At 47.8% G+C, this 17,500-nt stretch overlaps 1 protein-coding gene across 4 annotated transcripts in view; it reads right to left on the bottom strand.

The window, feature by feature from the left end:
- The window catches only part of epn2 (epsin 2), a 46,539-nt gene that overhangs the window by 1,667 nt on the left and 27,372 nt on the right, over nucleotides 1–17,500 (bottom strand). Inside the window, exons 4-10 of one of the 4 annotated variants that reach the window (XM_056287499.1) lie at nucleotides 14,482–14,594; nucleotides 12,877–13,026; nucleotides 11,410–11,542; nucleotides 9,365–9,511; nucleotides 8,816–8,908; nucleotides 3,705–3,926; nucleotides 894–1,044 (exon numbers count right to left, since the gene is read on the bottom strand). In XM_056287499.1, the coding sequence (XP_056143474.1) occupies nucleotides 980–1,044; nucleotides 3,705–3,926; nucleotides 8,816–8,908; nucleotides 9,365–9,511; nucleotides 11,410–11,542; nucleotides 12,877–13,026; nucleotides 14,482–14,594 (923 nt within the window). In that variant the 3' untranslated portion in view covers nucleotides 894–979. Of the gene's footprint in view, nucleotides 1–893; nucleotides 1,045–3,704; nucleotides 3,927–8,815; nucleotides 8,909–9,364; nucleotides 9,512–11,409; nucleotides 11,543–12,876; nucleotides 13,027–14,481; nucleotides 14,595–17,500 lie in introns of those variants that run through there. The other 3 variants (XM_056287495.1, XM_056287497.1, XM_056287496.1) reach the window with 3 other exon arrangements.

Below are 17,500 nucleotides of genomic sequence, written 5' to 3'. Positions count from 1 at the left end.
GAGGAGGAAGCACTGAGGGCGGTCTGATAGGATGTGGAAGCGGGGCAGGCTAAGCTAATTGCTAGCCCATGCAGACCGGCAGTTCTGACAGTCATCCTGGCTGGCGTTCGTTCCCTTGGACAGTGATTTTTTTAAAAAAAATTTTTTTAGTTTGGATATATGTGTTAGTTAGTATGTGCGTTCTTGTAGTTTTTGGCTGCGTTTTTGTCTTTGTGTTGCACTGCTGTGGTGGAAACGACCCAGGAAATAAAGTGTTCCTGATTCCTGAATTTGAGGGTATGTTGAACATGAGTTTAGCCTTGCTTAGCTCAATGGCTGGACGCCTTACTGGGATCATTAGCAGCTCCGCTAAAAAGAAGCTAAACTATTCCTTTAACGCTGGTTCCCCTCTTATCTACAGTCAAATGTGAAAACTGCAATTAGCCAAAGAAAATGTACAACAATGCTTTTATTTAAAGCCCCGTGTGTAACAAAAGCTACAAATAAATTCAAAGGTCCACAGACGTAGAAATCATTACATCAAACCGCTTTACAGCATATAGTCATTACACTTCAACATGTCGATTTAGTGGAAATCATCATCATCCGTGGTCACTCGGGGTCGAGTATGACCGTCCTCCCTCTGGGTCCCTCTGGGTCTTCAGGTGGGTGTAGAGGCTGATCCTGGAGCTGCGTAATGGGAGGACACCTGTGCGTGACAGCTTTGTACGTGGACAGGCCGATGCGCCTCCAGCCACCGCACGGTCCTTGGCAGGGGGTGGCCAGAGTCCGATGGCATGGAGAACCAAGACGATTGGAGACCATCCTCTGTTGCAGCCTCCATCCTTCTTCATTGCCATTGTGTCCTGAAGACATCTTCAAACCAGTTCCACCATTGAGGTCTTTGTTGGATCGTGCTTTATCTAGAACCTCCCCCTTGACCTGTCCACCTTGGGTGACCCTACCAGGAGCCAAGCTCTGGATGGCATAGCTCTTGGGATCATTGGTACACACAAGGTTCTCCATCACAGCAAGGTGGTGATCCAGAAGAAGTTAGTGGAAATACTGCGATATCAAAATGGTCACAGTTTAGTTTCACAATTTTGAGCTGAATAACATTTTCTCAAACCCCTATTGGGTTGGGCTGTTAGGAAAACCTAATACACGTGGACCTTCAATGGTTGTGCACAATTAAGTATTGCTGACTTGAAGCACACGATTTTGGTATTAATTTTACCTATATCCCTACGAGAGAGTTCTGTTATTCAAAAATGTTTCACGCCTCCTTTTCCCCCCACTTATACCGTGAAATATTTTTCTTGTTACTTTGTTTGAAGTTTGGATGGGCAAACTGATAGACTTCTGCAATTCTCTTACAGATATCAGTTCTTCTTGTCTCCATCTACGTGGTGGTGAACCCAGACAGGTTCTGACAGTAAGTGAAGGCGGGGCAGGGGTGGTGAATGGTGAGTCAGAATGAACCTGCGTGTGAGGATCTACTTCTGTGCGAGTGTGTCAGCCTGTATGGGCATGCCTTCACGTTTATGTCCACGCTTCTTTGTCCTCCTGAAATGAAGCCAAGATGGGGTAGGCTGCAGGACTTAGTGAGGATTATTCTGTGTATGTCAATACATCTCTTCACCGCTCTCTACTTGTTAACTCTAAGAATAGAAGAACTGCTGGTTCCAGCTGAAGTGAATGTAGCGGATGTATGTGTGTTTACAATTCCTCCGCTTCCGGTGTGGGAAGATGGCGGTGCAAATTCACGTTTGCGGCGGCCTCACCCAGTACTGTCCATGTAGTGTCTTTGTCCATGTCTTCATCTAAATTTTTCTATGTTTAATGGCTGGGAGAGCTGGCACTGGATCGGCTTGGACAGCTTGGTTTGCTGCGTCCTGCGGGCCCAGGGACCACGGCCCTGCCTGGAGCTGTGCCTGAAGAGGAAACACCGAGGGTGGTCTGACAGGACGCGGAAGCGGGGCTGGCTAAGCTAACTGCTAGCCCATGTAGACTGGCAGTTCCGATAACACAGAGGGCGGTCTGGCGGCAGCCTCGCCGAGCCTTGACCGTGTTTTAGTGCTGTCGTGTGGAGTGCGGAGAGGTGTGTCAAAGGTGTCTGGCTGGGACAGCTAGTGTTGAATCGGCTGAGGGAGCTTGGTCTGCTGCGTCCTGTGGGCCCAAGGACCACGGCCTTGACCGGAGCTGCGCCTGAAGAATAAACACCGAGGGCGGTCTGACAGGACGCGGAAGCAGGGCAGGCTAAGCTAACTGCTAGCCCACGCAGACCGGCAGTTCCAACAGTATCCTGGCTGGCGTTCGTTCTCCTGGACGGTGATTTTTTTTTTCAGTTTAGATGTGTTAGTTTGGATATACTATGTGTTCTTGTAGTTTTTGGATATAATAATAATAAATCAATCTTATATAGCGCTTTTCTAATACTCAAAGTCGCTTTACAATAAACGGGGTGAAACAAGATGACTTGTGTGTTTGTCTTTGTGTTGCACTGCTGTGGGCTGGGAGAAACGATGTTTCGTTTCATTTCATGTGCGCAAGTGCATGAAATGAAACGACAAATAAAGTGTTTTGATTCTGATTCTTGGTCTATATGTGAAAAATCAAAGTTAGTTCTCAATACATCTAAAATGTTAAGAGGAGCTGTAGGCTGTTTTTTCTGTTGGTCAACAACGGTGACGTCATGCAGAAAGTGCAGCCAAAGATAATAAAGCATGTGCGGCGTTGTGAGAGTCTTATACGGGGTGTAAATCACAAGTTTCACCACAGTACGATAATTCGATTCTTTGGATAACGATACGATATTTGCCAATATCACAAAGCCTGCCACAATATGATTTAATTTTGATTCAATTCAGGGACCTGCAATAAATATGAGATGACATCATATGCCCATTTAACACAACCAGTTGTATTTATATCAACTCCAAAACGCAACTAAAATATGACATTTTTATTGCTGAGCTCTTCCAGGCATTTAAATGAAAAAAGTTTGTTTTAATAAAAAGAATAAAAACAGACCTCCTGTTGTACATTATGAAGTGCCACATTTCTCATGTTTAAGTGCAAATGTTTTTATCAGTTAATTTAAAGAGTCCTTGATGAACGTTCCGTTATGAACATAAACCATGCACATCTATGCTTCATCACCTGGGATTTGCACGGTTCTATCTGTGTGCGCAGTGGTTTAGAGATGTTGAGCTTTAAAAAAGGGTTGGACCCTTTAGTCGACTGGTTAGTGCAGGTTCCCAGGAACCCGGGTTCATGTTCTGGCTGCGGCGGATTCCCAGCTGCCTCCTGAATTCGCTGCAGTATTAAAGTCGTTAAAATGTTAATTTGGCCCTGCGATGGCCTGGCGGCGTGTCCAGGGGTGTCTCCCCACCTGCCGCCCAATGACTGCAGGGATAGACTCCAGCATCCCCGCCACCCTGAGAGCAGGATAAGTGGTTTGGATAATGGATGGATGGATGGAGCTTTAAACATTTTCACATCCTAGGTGTAGTCCCATTCCCCATTCCAATGCGCTTGTCTGATGTAGTTAGCTTGCTATATCAGACACTTGCTGAAAAGGGGTCTTATCGACAATCCCAAGATTTGAACCTCGCGAAAATGACCAGCATTTCAGTGTGAAAGAACCCGCCCGCGCCTTAACAACCTGGATCACTTTATGTTGAAGCCAAATTGTTCTCGTCATCATCCCCTTCTTCCCTTACCTGCAGAAGCCAGGAAAGGGTTGACAACTGGCGCAGGCTGGGCCGGTTTGGTGACCAGTGAGTCCAGGTTAACCAGAGCAGCATTGGGGCCCAGGAAGGACTCGGGTGTCTTTCTGGTGGGGTTGGAGGAGTTGGAGGTGGGCAGTGGGTCGAAGAGGTCCAGGCTGCCACTGCTCGCGAGACTGGCCTGGGAGGGGAGCGAGGAGACGACGGCCCCATCGCCTGAGGAGGAGAGAGGAGACGTTGCTGCATTACTTCACATGAACTGGACGCCGGTGGTGAGGGGTGGGGGGGTCTCTAAGGAAAATCCAAAAGTACCAACATGGAAATAATACATAATATAAAAAATGAGACAAAGGAGGGGGTAGAAAAACCCTGGGAAACTAAAAAAAAGGGGGGAAATAAAGGAAATTAAAAACAAAAATGCCAGTGCCAATATAAAGGCTCCTCTGTAAGGTCTAACATGACACCGCAGGTTTAAAACCAGTGTGCCCATCACAGCCTCTTCTACCACACCCACTTACAGTGAAAAGTGGAAAACAGGAAGTCCAGTTTTTTGTTTTGGAATTCCCCCCCTTGGAATCACCAGCCGCTTCTTTTCACCTGACAGTGAGGAGTTTCACCAGGGGGACGTAGCGCGTGGGAGGATCACGCTACCCCCCTCAGTTCCTCCTCCCCCCTGAACAGGCGCTCCAGAGGAGGCGCTAGTGCAGCGACCAGGACACATACCCACATCTGGCTCCCCACCCGCAGACACGTCCAATTGTGTCCGTAGGGACGCCCGACCAAGCCGGAGGTAACACGGGGATTCGAACGGGCGATCCCCGTGTTGGTAGGCAACGGCGTAGAACGTCACGCCACCCGGAGGCCCGAAAGGCCAGTTTGTTTTTAACATAGAAATGAGTCTAGAGTCGGTCCGCGGTGGTGTAGCGGTCTAAGCATCGGCTCTGTGTCGATGCAGTTGCTCACTGGGGACCGGGGGTTCGCGCCCCGGTCTCGTCAGATCCGACTATGGCCGGACTCGATGAAGCAGCAATCATTGGCAACGCTGTCTTCGGGAGGGGGGCGGAGTCGGCTTGTGTTCGTCACGTGAATGCGTCTCTGTGTGTGTCGGAAAAACAGTGGTTCGGCCTGGAGTCGCCTTGTCACGAAAGTGGGGAGGCGACTCCTTCGAGACTGCCGGCCGGAGAGATGCAGTTGGCGAACGCATGCAGTACGAGGGTGGGTGTTTGAATTAAAATAGGGATCGATTGGCCACTAAATTGGGAGAAAAAAAGGGAAAAATCAGAAATAAATTTATATAAAAAAAAAAAGAAATGAGTCTAGAGAATCCGATTTTTGAAAGTGAATGTCAACTAATAACCGGTTAAATACCCCTCCTTTTAAAAGCACTACAGGTCGTTGTAATTTCAGGCCCTCATGTAACATTTGACAACGGCCGTCATCGTTCCCCCAGCATTCTGGAATCGAAAGCCCCGTCCGTACACGTAAAGCACACGTAACGCGAAGATCCGCGAACAAAGAGTTGTTACACTTCTCTCATCGGCCCAACTGCTCTTCCTCAGGCGCACAACCACACACACACACACACACACACACACACACGGGAACACAAAGCCTTGGTGAACTGATAAATATGTGAGGCAATAAAATGATCAAAAGGGGGCTTTCATGTGAGCGGCACAGAGGCAGACAGCCTGGCTCTCGGGTCCTGCGGCAGCGCCGAGACGCCGACAGAGGCATTCGTAAACGAGCCCCGCTCGCGCGCACGCACACGCCCAAATTACACACGCGTGCCTCAAACACAGACCGACAGACCCGTGCACGTGCACGTGCACGCCGGGGGGAGCTGACCGAGACCGAAACGGTTTCCACTGCAGAACCGGGGCGGAGGTCTGCAGGGGACAACACAGCCTCCAGGGAAGGGCAGCGGAAGGTAAAAGGAGTCCAATAATAAAGTAAACTGTCACACCCGATCAGATCAATGAAGAATCAAAAAAATAACACCCGGTGACGGCAGCGGATCGATGCTGATGGCGAGATTTCAACGGCAGCTCGTTCCGCAGCACGGACGCCTCCATGTCAGTGAAGCCTGGATGACTTGCAGGTTATACAATATCTATGTATAAGTGTGTGTGTGTGTGTGTGTGTTTTGGTCACTTTGGGAACATAAAAAAAAAAAAGCTTTCGGTACATTTAGATGTACACATGTCCGGGTGGTGTAGCGGTCTATTCTGTTGCCTACCAACACAGGGATCGCCGGTTCGAATCCCCGTGTTACCTCCGGCTCGGTCGGGCGTCCCTACAGACACAATTGGCCGTGTCTGTGGGTGGGTAGCCGGATGTGGGTGTGTGTCCTGGCCGCTGCAGTAGCGCCTCCTCTGGTCGGTCGGGGCGTGTGTTCAGGGGGGGATAGCGTGATCCTCCCACGTGCTACGTCCCCCTGGTGAAACTCCTCACTGTCAGGTGAAGAGAAGCAGCTGGTGACTCCACATGTATGGGAGGAGGCATGTGGTAGTCTGCAGCCTTCCCCGGATCGGCAGAGGGGCTGGAGCAGCGACCGGGACGGCTTGGAATACAAAAACCGATGAAGGCAAAGTACCAACTTTAGATAAACATGTGAATGGTTCACTCGTCAATTCTCAAACAGAAGTGGAGACCAATAATCTCTCCATCTGAAATGAATAATAATCTTTCGCCCTGTTCCATCGGCACCCTGTGAGGGCACATCACCGATGGTGGGCTTGTCAATCCGCATAATGATTTGGCAAAATTTTACATCAAAATTTTACGAAATGAATCATAATGCTAATACCAATAATAATAATATTTATATGGCACGATTCAAAACAAAGTTAGAAAGTGTTTTGCAAGACAGAAAAAAATGGTAGACAGTTTAAGGGTAGCTGTCTTCTTTTCTTTCCTTAATAACCTTTGCCCCCCCCCCGCTTTTCTCCCCAGTTGTATCCGGCCAATTACCCCACTCTTCTGAGCTGTCCCGGTCGCTGCTCCACCCCCTCTGCCGATCCGGGGAGGGCTGCTGACTACCACATGCCTCCTCCCATACATGTGGAGTCACCAGCCGCTTCTATTCACCTGACAGTGAGGAGTTTCACCATGGGGACGTAGCACGTGGAACAGGTGTCCCGACCGACCAGAGGAGGCGCTAGTACAATGACCAGGACACATACCCACATCCGGCTTCCCAGCCACAGACACGGCCAATTGTGTCTGTAGGGACACCCAACCAAGCCGGAAGTAACACGGGGATTCGAGCCGGCGATCCCCATGTTGGTAGGCAACGGAATAGACCCCCACGCTACCCGGCTAACCTCCTTTGTAAAGAAACTTGAGTATCATGAAGGTGCACCCCAACATTCTGGTTCCATTTATTAAATTTGGTTTTCTCTTTTTTATGTAGTTTATTTTCTATTTATACACCTTTATTTTTATGCATATATTGTTATTTTTATACCTATATTGTTATTTTTATACCTATATTGTTATTTTTATACCTATATTGTTATTTTTATACCTATATTGTTATTTTTATACCTATATTGTTATTTTTATACCTGTATTGTTATTTTTATACCTATATTGTTATTTTTATACCTGTATTGTTATTTTTATACCTATATTGTTATTTTTATACCTGTATTGTTATTTACTTTATTGGTCCTTATTTGCCTCTGTATTATCTAATCTATCTTAGGGTCATTACCTTACAACTGTGTTTTACAGAAGACTTGGGTAGATGAGGCTTCTAAGTCCTGTGTAAATAAGTACATTGTTTTTAAGTATAAATCAATAAAAAGAGAATAAACAAATAAAAACAAATAAACAAACAAACAAACAAAAGGGAAGTGGTCTCTATCGAAAAGCTGAAATCCGCAAATAAACCGATGAATAAATATCTCTGGGTGTTTGTGTTCCTTTCCATTTATCACCGATGATGTCACACGTGGTTGTGTTGAATCGGGGTAAATGTGACACACAAACCACCCCCACAGACGAGAGAGGGAAAACCCACATGAGTAAAACCTTCAAGACTCACAACCATTGGTCGAAAAAAACTCTTTCACACGCTAAACCAGAAAAGGGGTGTAGATGGGTGGGGCTCGGCCTCCTGGGAAAGACTGTCGATTCTACTGAACAGGACAGGGGGAAGAAACACACTGTGGGTATCGCTTCTGAAAAGGACACCACAGACCGGATGATCCACTTCTGAGGAAACCACCCTGAACACTTAGACCACACAGTCAAATGGGACCAGACCAGAACAAAACTAATAAATGGCTTTTAATCCGCTGTGGCGACCCCTAACAGGAGCAGCCGAAAGTAGTAGAATAAATGGCTTTTGAGTTCATCTACAGTTGGAATGCATCGTGGGAATAAAGTATAAAATACATGATGCGTGAACATTTGAATCAAAATCAAAAGTCGTCTTTTTTATTCAGGTCTGGTGACATGTGAATACACAGACAAGACATGGAAGTGTGTGCCCACGTCCTGCAACAACCATGCATCTGCTTAAAGTCCAATTCTGGGGGCGTCCGGGTGACGCGGGGGTCTATTCCGTTGCCTACCAACATGGGGATCGCCGGTTCGAATCCCCGTGTTACCTCCGGCTTGGTCGGGCGTCCCTACAGACGCAGTTGGCCGTGTCTGAGGGTGGGAAGCCGGATGTGGGTATGTGTCCTGGTCGCTGCACTAGCGCCTCCTTTGCTCGGTCGGGGCGCCTGTTCGAGGGGGAGGGGGGAACTGGGGGGAATAGCGTGATCCTCCCCTGCGCTACATTCCCCTGGTGAAACTCCTCACTGTCAGGTGAAAAGAAGCGGCTGGCGACTCCACATGTATCGGAGGAGGCATGTGGTAGTGTGCAGCCCTTCCCGGATCAGCAGAGGGTGTGGAGCAGCGACCGGGACGGCTCGGAAGAGTGGGGTAATTGGCCGGATATAATTGGGTGGAAAAGGGGGGGGGGGGTTAGTGGCATGTAAATGAACGTGACCCCGTTGCGATGTGAGACACATGGTTTTCGGCAGGACAAGGACACAGACTGAACAAGAGTTGGTGAGAGGAAGTTAGAAAGACTAGGACAGGGTGAGTACCAGTGGGGACAGAGGAAGAGGAGCGGAGGCTGTCAAACTCTGAGAAGTCCTCTTTAGACGTACCGTTGGATGTACTGAACAGGTCAAAACTACCTGGAAGGGAAAACACACACACACACACACGCACACACACAAACACACACACACACATAGACACAAATAAAAATGTGTGCACAACCACAAAGAAAGCACAAACCACAACTATAATCACAGAAACAAACACAGGAAGCACACACTGCCAAATGGAAACAGTCAACGCAACACAGACATGACAGTGAGTAAATATGGAAAGTGTAAACATGCAAAACAACAGACAGCCAAATCAGATTTTGAATGATTGCACTGGAGTATATAACCATGTTGTTTGTGTGTTACTGTGTATTTTAGTGCTTTGCTCTTGTGTGTGTGTGGGTGGAGGATCAGAGGTTTATATCAGCCAAAAACTGAAAAGTGTGGCTGTGGCTGGCGAGTTTGTCCATTCCACCACCAAACGCAACCGACCATTATTCAGAGGACCACACAGCTCTCATCGTGAATGGCGGCGGTCACCTGTGTTGGAGGTCTTGGGACGGGTGGAGCTCCAAGGATCGGCACCAGGAGCGGCGTTTGCTGCCCAGGGATCGCTGCTCTTCATGGGAGGAACGGAAGGAGTGGCACCCCATGGGTCCACTGGGGCTGCTGGCTTAGGGGCAGAACCTGGAGGCAAACACAGCAGAGTGGAGTGAGAAGACATGGCGGTACAGACAGAGAGAGCTAAAGAGTGGAAAGAGGGGGCATCCGGGTAGCGTAGCGGTCTATTCCGTTGCCTAACACGGGGATCACCAGACCGAATCCCCGCGTTACCTCCGGCTTGGTCGGGCGTCCTACAGACACAATTGGCCGTGTCTACAGGTGGGAAGCCGTATTTGGGTGTGTCCTAGGCGCTGCACTAGCACCTCCTCTGGTTGGTCAGGGCACCTGTTCGGGGGGGGGGGACTGGGGGGAATAGCATGATCCTCCCACGCGCTACATCCCCCTGGCGAAACTCTTCACTGTCAGGTGAAAAGAAGCGGCTGGCGACTCCACATGTATCGGAGGAGACAAGTGGTACTCGGCAGCCATTCCGGGTTCAGCAGAGGGGTTGGAGCAGAGACAGGGACGGCTCGGAAGAGTGGGATAATTGGCCACGTACAATTGAGGAGAAAAAGGGGGAGGGGGAGTAGTCTGTGTGCAGGCCACCATAGCACCCATGTTTCCTGAATGTGGAGGAAATGTAGGTAATTCCATCATTATTTAACAGGAAAATAAAAAAGATGCCCACGGCAGCCTCACTGTGTGTCTACGTAGTGAGCACAGACACTGAACGCAGACGTCATCTTCACCAAACATTTAAAGGGTAATGTTACACACAGTTTCAGTACGTCTCCCCCCCAGTACAGGTTTGGAAAATGCCTATTTGTGGGGTGGAGAGCAAGGTAAGAAAGGGAGGTGGGTCTCCACATCTGGGGGCGGAAGGGTTCATCTCTGACTAAGTGTTTGTAGTCGTTTCTCAGCTTTAGCCTTCTAATGTCAGACCAGCACAAAAACCCTACATTACTGCAAGACCAGCCAGGGTCAGAGCAGCAGGGGTGAACATTTCGACCAAAAGAGGGCGGCACGACTTTGGTTTCTCTCACTGAAAGCAGTCTGGTGAAGTTATCTCAGCCAGCGTTGAAATTATGCCCATTACTGGTAGGTTTCATCACACAGAGGGCACATAAACACGTCACACTCAGAAAAACACCATTTAGGGTTGAGTTACACTTTAAAACATATTCCTCTACAAAATCTCCATTTCTCTCTCTCTCTCTGCTAAGCTCCACCCCCTTCCTGTTTGGGCAGCCATGCTGTTGGGCGAGAGGAGCAGCATTCCTGGTGAACAAAGAGGCCCAGTGCTGAGATCTGCAGCAGGTGGAGCGGAGAATTGACATGCACACACATGCGTGTACCCCCCCCCACACACACACACACACACACACAAACACACTTACACAAGCAACACAAATCTAAATTACTCACACTTTATAAACCTGCACACATCTTTGTCATATCATGTCAGTCAGCAGTGCAACAGTACATCACATGTCAGTAATACTATAGTATATCACTGTTAGTAGCCTATATCATGTCAGTAATAATATATTATATCACTGTTAGTAGTCTATATCATGTCAGTAATACCATAGTATATCATTGTTAGTAGCCTATATCATGTCAGTAACACTATAGTATATCATTGTTAGTAGCCTATATCATGTCAGTAATACTATAGTATATCATTGTTAGTAGCCTATATCATGTCAGTAATACTATAGTACATCATTGTTAGTAGCCTATATCATGTCAGTAATACTATAGTACATCATTGTTAGTAGCCTATATCATGTCAGTAATACTATAGTACATCATTGTTAGTAGCCTATATCATGTCAGTAATACTATAGTACATCATTGTTAGTAGCCTATATCATGTCAGTAATACTATAGTATATCATTGTGTTAGTATATAATGTCAGCAGTACTATATCAAGCTAGTATACCATGTCAGTAATACCGGTGTGGGTGTGTTTATGTACCATAGGACTGCCAGGGGTCTGTTGCAGCTGTGGCCCCTGCAGCCCCTGCAGCCCCTGCAGCCCCTGCACCCCAGGGGTCGGCCCTTGAGCCCCTCTCTGGAACATCCATAAGATCCATCAGAGAGGACTGAGGCTGCAGCGAGAGATAGACAGAAAGAAGGAGGGGAAGAAGGAGAGAGAAAAACAGGAGAGAGGGAGAACAGGGGTGACAGGAAAAGAGATGGGGGGGTGTGAATACAGAAAACAAGAAGAGAAAAGGAACAAAGGAAGGGAAAAGGGGAATAAATAAAGAGAGAGGATGGGTAGAACAACACGTTAAGGGAGAAACTCGTCTTTTGGCAGGAGTGAGATCTCTCTCTCACTCCACAGTGCCTCGTTAATGCAATTCTCCCCAAACGAGGGGCAAACCAAACACAACAGAGACTAAAGCCCAGAGACTGACGCATGTTCAGGGGCATTACTGGCTGTGCAAAGGTAAACCGATGGAGATATGAGCCATTTTGTTGTACAAACACGTTATTTATTACCCACTTGGTGGACAGAACCATCTGTTACACGGAAGCTGGGATCCAAAATCCATCTGTACTCATTTATTTTCCATCAGAGTCAACTGCCATCTCATTTCAGCCAAACTAAAGTGTATCAGTATTTAACTTAGCATACAGCTGCATAATTGAGCATGATCGGAAATAATGATGCAAGTTTCCACACATTAATCATAGAAGACTGGCATGTAAACAATTGGAGCCAAATTTCTCTGTGCGTGAATGTTACATGTTTATGTATCTGCATGTATATCTGCATGTTGCTGTGCATGTACTGGCTGTGCAAACCAATTTCCTGCAGGACAACAAAGACTAGGCTCCAGCATCCCGCAACCTGAATTCGGATAAGCGGCTTGGATAATGGACAGATGGATGGACAATATAGACTATATCTAAGTATTTAGCTAAATAATTACATTTCCCTTAATCCACAGGTTTATGATCTTGATTAATCATCATGATCACAGTATTTAGCAAAACGATCAGGGTTATCATTTCAGCAAAACTTAATTGGTCATTCTTTTGTGTTTAGGTATAGCTCTGCACCTCACAAGCTGAAGTCAGCCAGACACCCAGCTCATCAGCGAACCGGCTCGCAAGCCAGCCAGCACAGTCATTCGGTGCTATGGAAAATGGCAGAGGCAGGATAATGATGGATAAACTAAGCATTCTGCAGAAAGACGTCGGCCTCATTACAGCTACAGAGTCACACACAATGTGAAAAGGGGACGTGACCATTTCCGGAACAAGCTCATAATGAAGGAACAACTGAGTCACTCAAGTCTGTGTGAGTGTGTGTGTGTGTGTGTGTGTGTGTGTGTGTGTGTGTTCACATGCAAGCACGTGTACATCATCAGTGCTTGTTTCAGTGTGTGCATATACGTGTTCATAGTTGGTGCACAGTTTAGGCGTGTGTATGTACCTCAGCACGGACACTGCTTGCGGCGTTATGTGATGCGTGTCGTACCTCCTTCTTCTTCTTGGTCAGTTTTCCTGAGCTGGGGCCCTCTTTTTTACTCTCCTCCAGGGCCATTTGTAGTCTCAGGTCGTCTCCTCTGCGCATGCGTTCCTCCTAAAAGAAACACACAAAAGCCAGAATGAACAAGGGCATCCACGCTCGACAATCACTTAACTACACAACGACACCAAGAGTAATTAACACTTCTGTTTAACACAGAAAACAGGACAAATATGAAACTTTGCATTCCTGAAATTTTCTATTCCCCCCCCCCCTTTCTCCCCAGTTGTACCTGGCCAGTTACCCCACTCTTCCGAGCCGTCCCAGTTGCTGCTCCACCCCCTCTGCCGACCTGGGGAGGGCTGCAGACTATCACATGCCTTCTCCGATACATGTGGAGTCGCCAGCCGCTTCTTTTCACCTGACAGTGAGGAGTTTCATCAGGGGGACGTAGCGTGTGGGAGGATCACGCTATTCTCCCCAATTCCCCCTCGCCCTCGAACAGGCGCCCCGACCGACCAGAGGAGGTGCTAGTGCAGCGACCAGGACACATACCCGCATCCGGCTTCCCACCCGCAGACATGGCCAATTGTGTCTGTAGGGACGCCTGACCAAGCCGGAGGTAACACGGGGATTCAAACCGGCGATCCATGTTAGTAGGCAACAGAATAGACCGCTACACTACCCGGATGCCGTCAATGTTAATATTAATTAATATTAACATCAATATAATATCGATATCGTGATACGAGACCAGATATCGCCTGGGATTGTGGATATCGTAATATGGCATAAGTGCCGTCTTTTCCTGGTTTTAAAGGCTGGCTCACTGTAATGTGGTGTGATTTTCTGAATTTACCAGACTGTTCCAGCTCTTCTATTAGTTACCTTTACCCAACTTACCAAAATTAGCTGGACACTGCCACGTTTCAGCTAACACATGAATTCAGTCAAATGATGTCAATGATGACTTCCCTCCATGTGCTGCTGGATCTGTTGCACAGGCAAACTAAAACTAAAACAGCAGAGAAACCCAAACCCCAACTGCAAACTCAGAGGAGGACAATCCGTGAAAACGACCAGAATCTGCAGCTTCTTTTCAAGGGGCAGGTCATTTCAGTACCAAAATATATATAAAATTATATTCATGCTAGGTAAGTGAAAAAGGAGAAGATGTCCAACTTGAGATTCACTTAAGAGACAAAGCTTTTGTTTCCACAGGTCTACTAACTCTCTTTACTGGCGTCTTAAATGCTTCAGGGGAGGAAAAACTTGGAGGGTGGTCTTGAGAAGTTGTAACGGTAAATTTTACAGTTGCTGGCAGAATGAAGCTAGCCGTTCAGCTGCATCTTTTATCTATTCTGTTTTATCTCACAGCTTTAATTCCCTCGGATCTTATGAAGATGTTTTGTCAGCCTTTATTATTCCAGAGAAGCACAACTCCTCCTTTTTGGAAGGATTAATGTATAAATCTGATGGACTCATTTGATATAAAATGACAACATGGCTGCTTACACAGCCACGTTACAGTGTGTGTGTGTGTGTGTGTGCTTGCTCTTTTATATTTACCTGCTCAGCAGCCTCTCGGCTCATGGCCAGGGCCAGTTGCAGCTGTAGCTCCTCTTCCCCGCTGGTCTGAGGTCTGGCCTGCTCCAGCTCCGAGCCCGCATTGGGAGATGTGGCTGGAACACACACAAATTCAGAGGCCATGTCAATGCCATTGCCATATAGACAGATAGATAGTTTTTTTTTTCCATTTTATTTTCCCCATCTTTTTCTCCCCAATTGTACTTGGCCAATTACCCCACTCTTCCAAGCCGCCCTGGTCGCTGCTCCACCCCCTCTGCTGATCCGGGGAGGGCTGCAGACTACCACATGCCTCCTCCCATACATATGGAGTGGCCAGCCGCTTCTTTTCCACTGACAGTGAGGAGTTTCACCAGGGGGACGTAGTGCGTGGGAGGATCATGCTATTCCCCCCAGTTCCCCCTCCCCCCCAAACAGGTGCCTAGACCGACCAGAGGAGGCGCTAGTGCAGCGACCAGGACACATACCCACAGCCGGCTTCCCACCCGCAGACACGGCCAATTGTGTCTGTAGGGACGCCCGACCAAGCCGGAGGTAACACAGGGATTCAAACCAGCGATCTCCGTGTTGGTAGGGAACGGAATGGACTGCTACGCTACCCAGATGCCCGATCCCGGGGAAAATTAGAACGTCATTACAGCTCACATAATCCAAAGGTACACAATATCAAAAATACACACAATGGGGCCCCTCCGTAGCCGAATGGTTACAGCGCATACCACATGGTCGCAACCGTTGCTGGTTCAACTCCAGCTGGCGATCTTTGCTGCATGTCATACCCCTCCCTCTCTCCCCCACTTACTGTGTGCCTCTTCACTGTCGCTAATAAAGGTTAAAAAAAAACTCCACACAATAGCAAGAACATAAAGCAAAAACTACATAAATATACATAATATAAGGAACTAGAGTAAACTGTATAATTTGGTGCCAAGAAAATCGAATAAGAGATGTATATTTATATAGAAAAGCAGGGTTGATCAAGAGCATCCATCCAGTCCATCCATTATCCAAGCTGCTTATCCTACTCAGGGTCACGGGGATGCTGGAGCCTATGCCAGCAGCCATTGGGCGGCAGGTGGGGAGACACCCTGGACAGGCTGCCAGTCCATCACAGGGCCGACACAGTCACACCTACAATTTAGTACAGCTGATTCACCTGACCTGCATGTCTTTGGACTGTGGGAGGAAAGCGGAGCGCCCAGAGGAAACCCACGCAGACACGGGGAGAACATGCAAGCTCCACACAGAGGACGACCTGGGACGACCCCAAAGGTTGGACTACCCTGGGGTTCGAACCCAGAACCTTCTTGCTATGAGGCAACTGCACTAACCACTGCACCACAGCGCTTCCCCTGATCAAGAGCATTGGCATAAAAATAAGAAATAAAAAATATAGCAGACGTTACATTGAGAAAAAGATGCAGCATCATGTTGACATGTTCATTTATTGCACAGAGTACAGTTATTCAGTTACTGCACAGCTGTATATTGCACGTAATAGCAAGCTGGCAGATGTATATTACACATATAACTCTTATCTACAGCGGTACTAGAGGATATATGGGTCGTCTGTCAGTGACAGTACGCAGTATTTGAGTATGAAAATATAAAAATGGCAGTCAACGATGTTGCTTCAGCGTCCACCTAGAGTGCTGGGGGTCAGGGTTGTGGCAGAATGGGGAGGAGCTGTACAGTTTTATGGCTGTTGGCAGGAACCATCCCCTGTGCCGTTCTGTGGAGCACCTTGGCATATGGGACTTTGACTAACAACCAGATATAATCCTATGAATCTTCAGGGACAGCTCCCTGCATGGGAACAGTTTTTGGAAGTCCTCCAAAATCGAGCAAGAACATGAACATGCACATTTCCAACGCTTATAAACACAGCAACGTGGGGAAAAGGCTGTATCCCAGAGTCTACTTTTCTTGTTTTGTTATCACCAAGTGTAGTCCTGAAGTATTTCATTTCTAAATCTGTGACTGCTTGTCTGCTCTGCCCACTTGGCACCTATTCTAAGTCCATCTGTCCTGGAAGAGGACTCCCTCCTCCGTTACTCTTCTCGAGGGTTTTTCCCCTCGAATGGTTTCATCTGGGAAGTTTTTTCCTTGTCAGATCGAGGGTCTTGTCTATTGTGGTTTTCTGTATTTTCCTCTCTCTGAGAATAAAGCCCTCTGAGACTTTAACAAGGCTACGCAAAAAAAAAAACTTCACAAGGGTGAAAAACAGTAAAAGAGGGAGGAAATGGGGGATGATCAAGAAGAAAGAGAACGAATAAAGAGCACTTACTCATATCAGAAAGACAGGGCCTTTTCTTTTTTTGGACCCCCCCCCCCCCCATATTCTCCCCAGTTGTATCCGGCCCCACTCTCCCGAGCCGTCCCGGTCGCTGCTCCACCCCCTCTGCCGATCCGGGGAGGGCTGCAGACTACCGCATGTCTCCTCCGATACACGTGGAGTCACAAGCTGCTTTTCACCTGACAGTGAGGAGTTTCGCCAGGGGGACGTAGCGTGTGGGAGGATCACGCTATTCCCCATAGTTCCCCCTCCCCCCCTAAAGAGGCGCCCCGACCGACCAGAAGAGGCGCTAGTGCTGCGAGCAGAACACATATCCACACCCGGCTTCCCACCCGCAGACACGGCCAATTCTGTCTGTAGGGACGCCTGGCCAAGCCGGAGGTAACACGGGGATTCGATCCGGCAATCCCCGTGTTGGTAGGCAGCGGAATAGGCCGCTACGCTACCCGGACACCGACATGGCCTTTTCAAACCATCTACTAGGCTGTGTAAGGGACAACAGGGATGTACAGCAATATTAACAATGCTCTGACAGACCCAAGCTAGCTAGTACTGAAACGCAACTACTGTGATGGCCTCTGCATGACAATGTGTGATGGCTTAATACGACTTCAGGATAAAAATGAAAATGAGTGATAGACAAGATGGTATGGACTGTTAAGGCCGTGACACACCAGGCCGATGGTCGACTAATGTCGGGCCGTT

This window comes from Lampris incognitus, chromosome 10 (genome assembly GCF_029633865.1).
Source record: "Lampris incognitus isolate fLamInc1 chromosome 10, fLamInc1.hap2, whole genome shotgun sequence".
NCBI classification, from domain to species: Eukaryota; Metazoa; Chordata; class Actinopteri; order Lampriformes; family Lampridae; genus Lampris; species Lampris incognitus.
The sequence above is the reverse complement of the archived record's forward strand: the minus strand, read 5'-3'. Positions and strand labels throughout refer to the sequence as shown.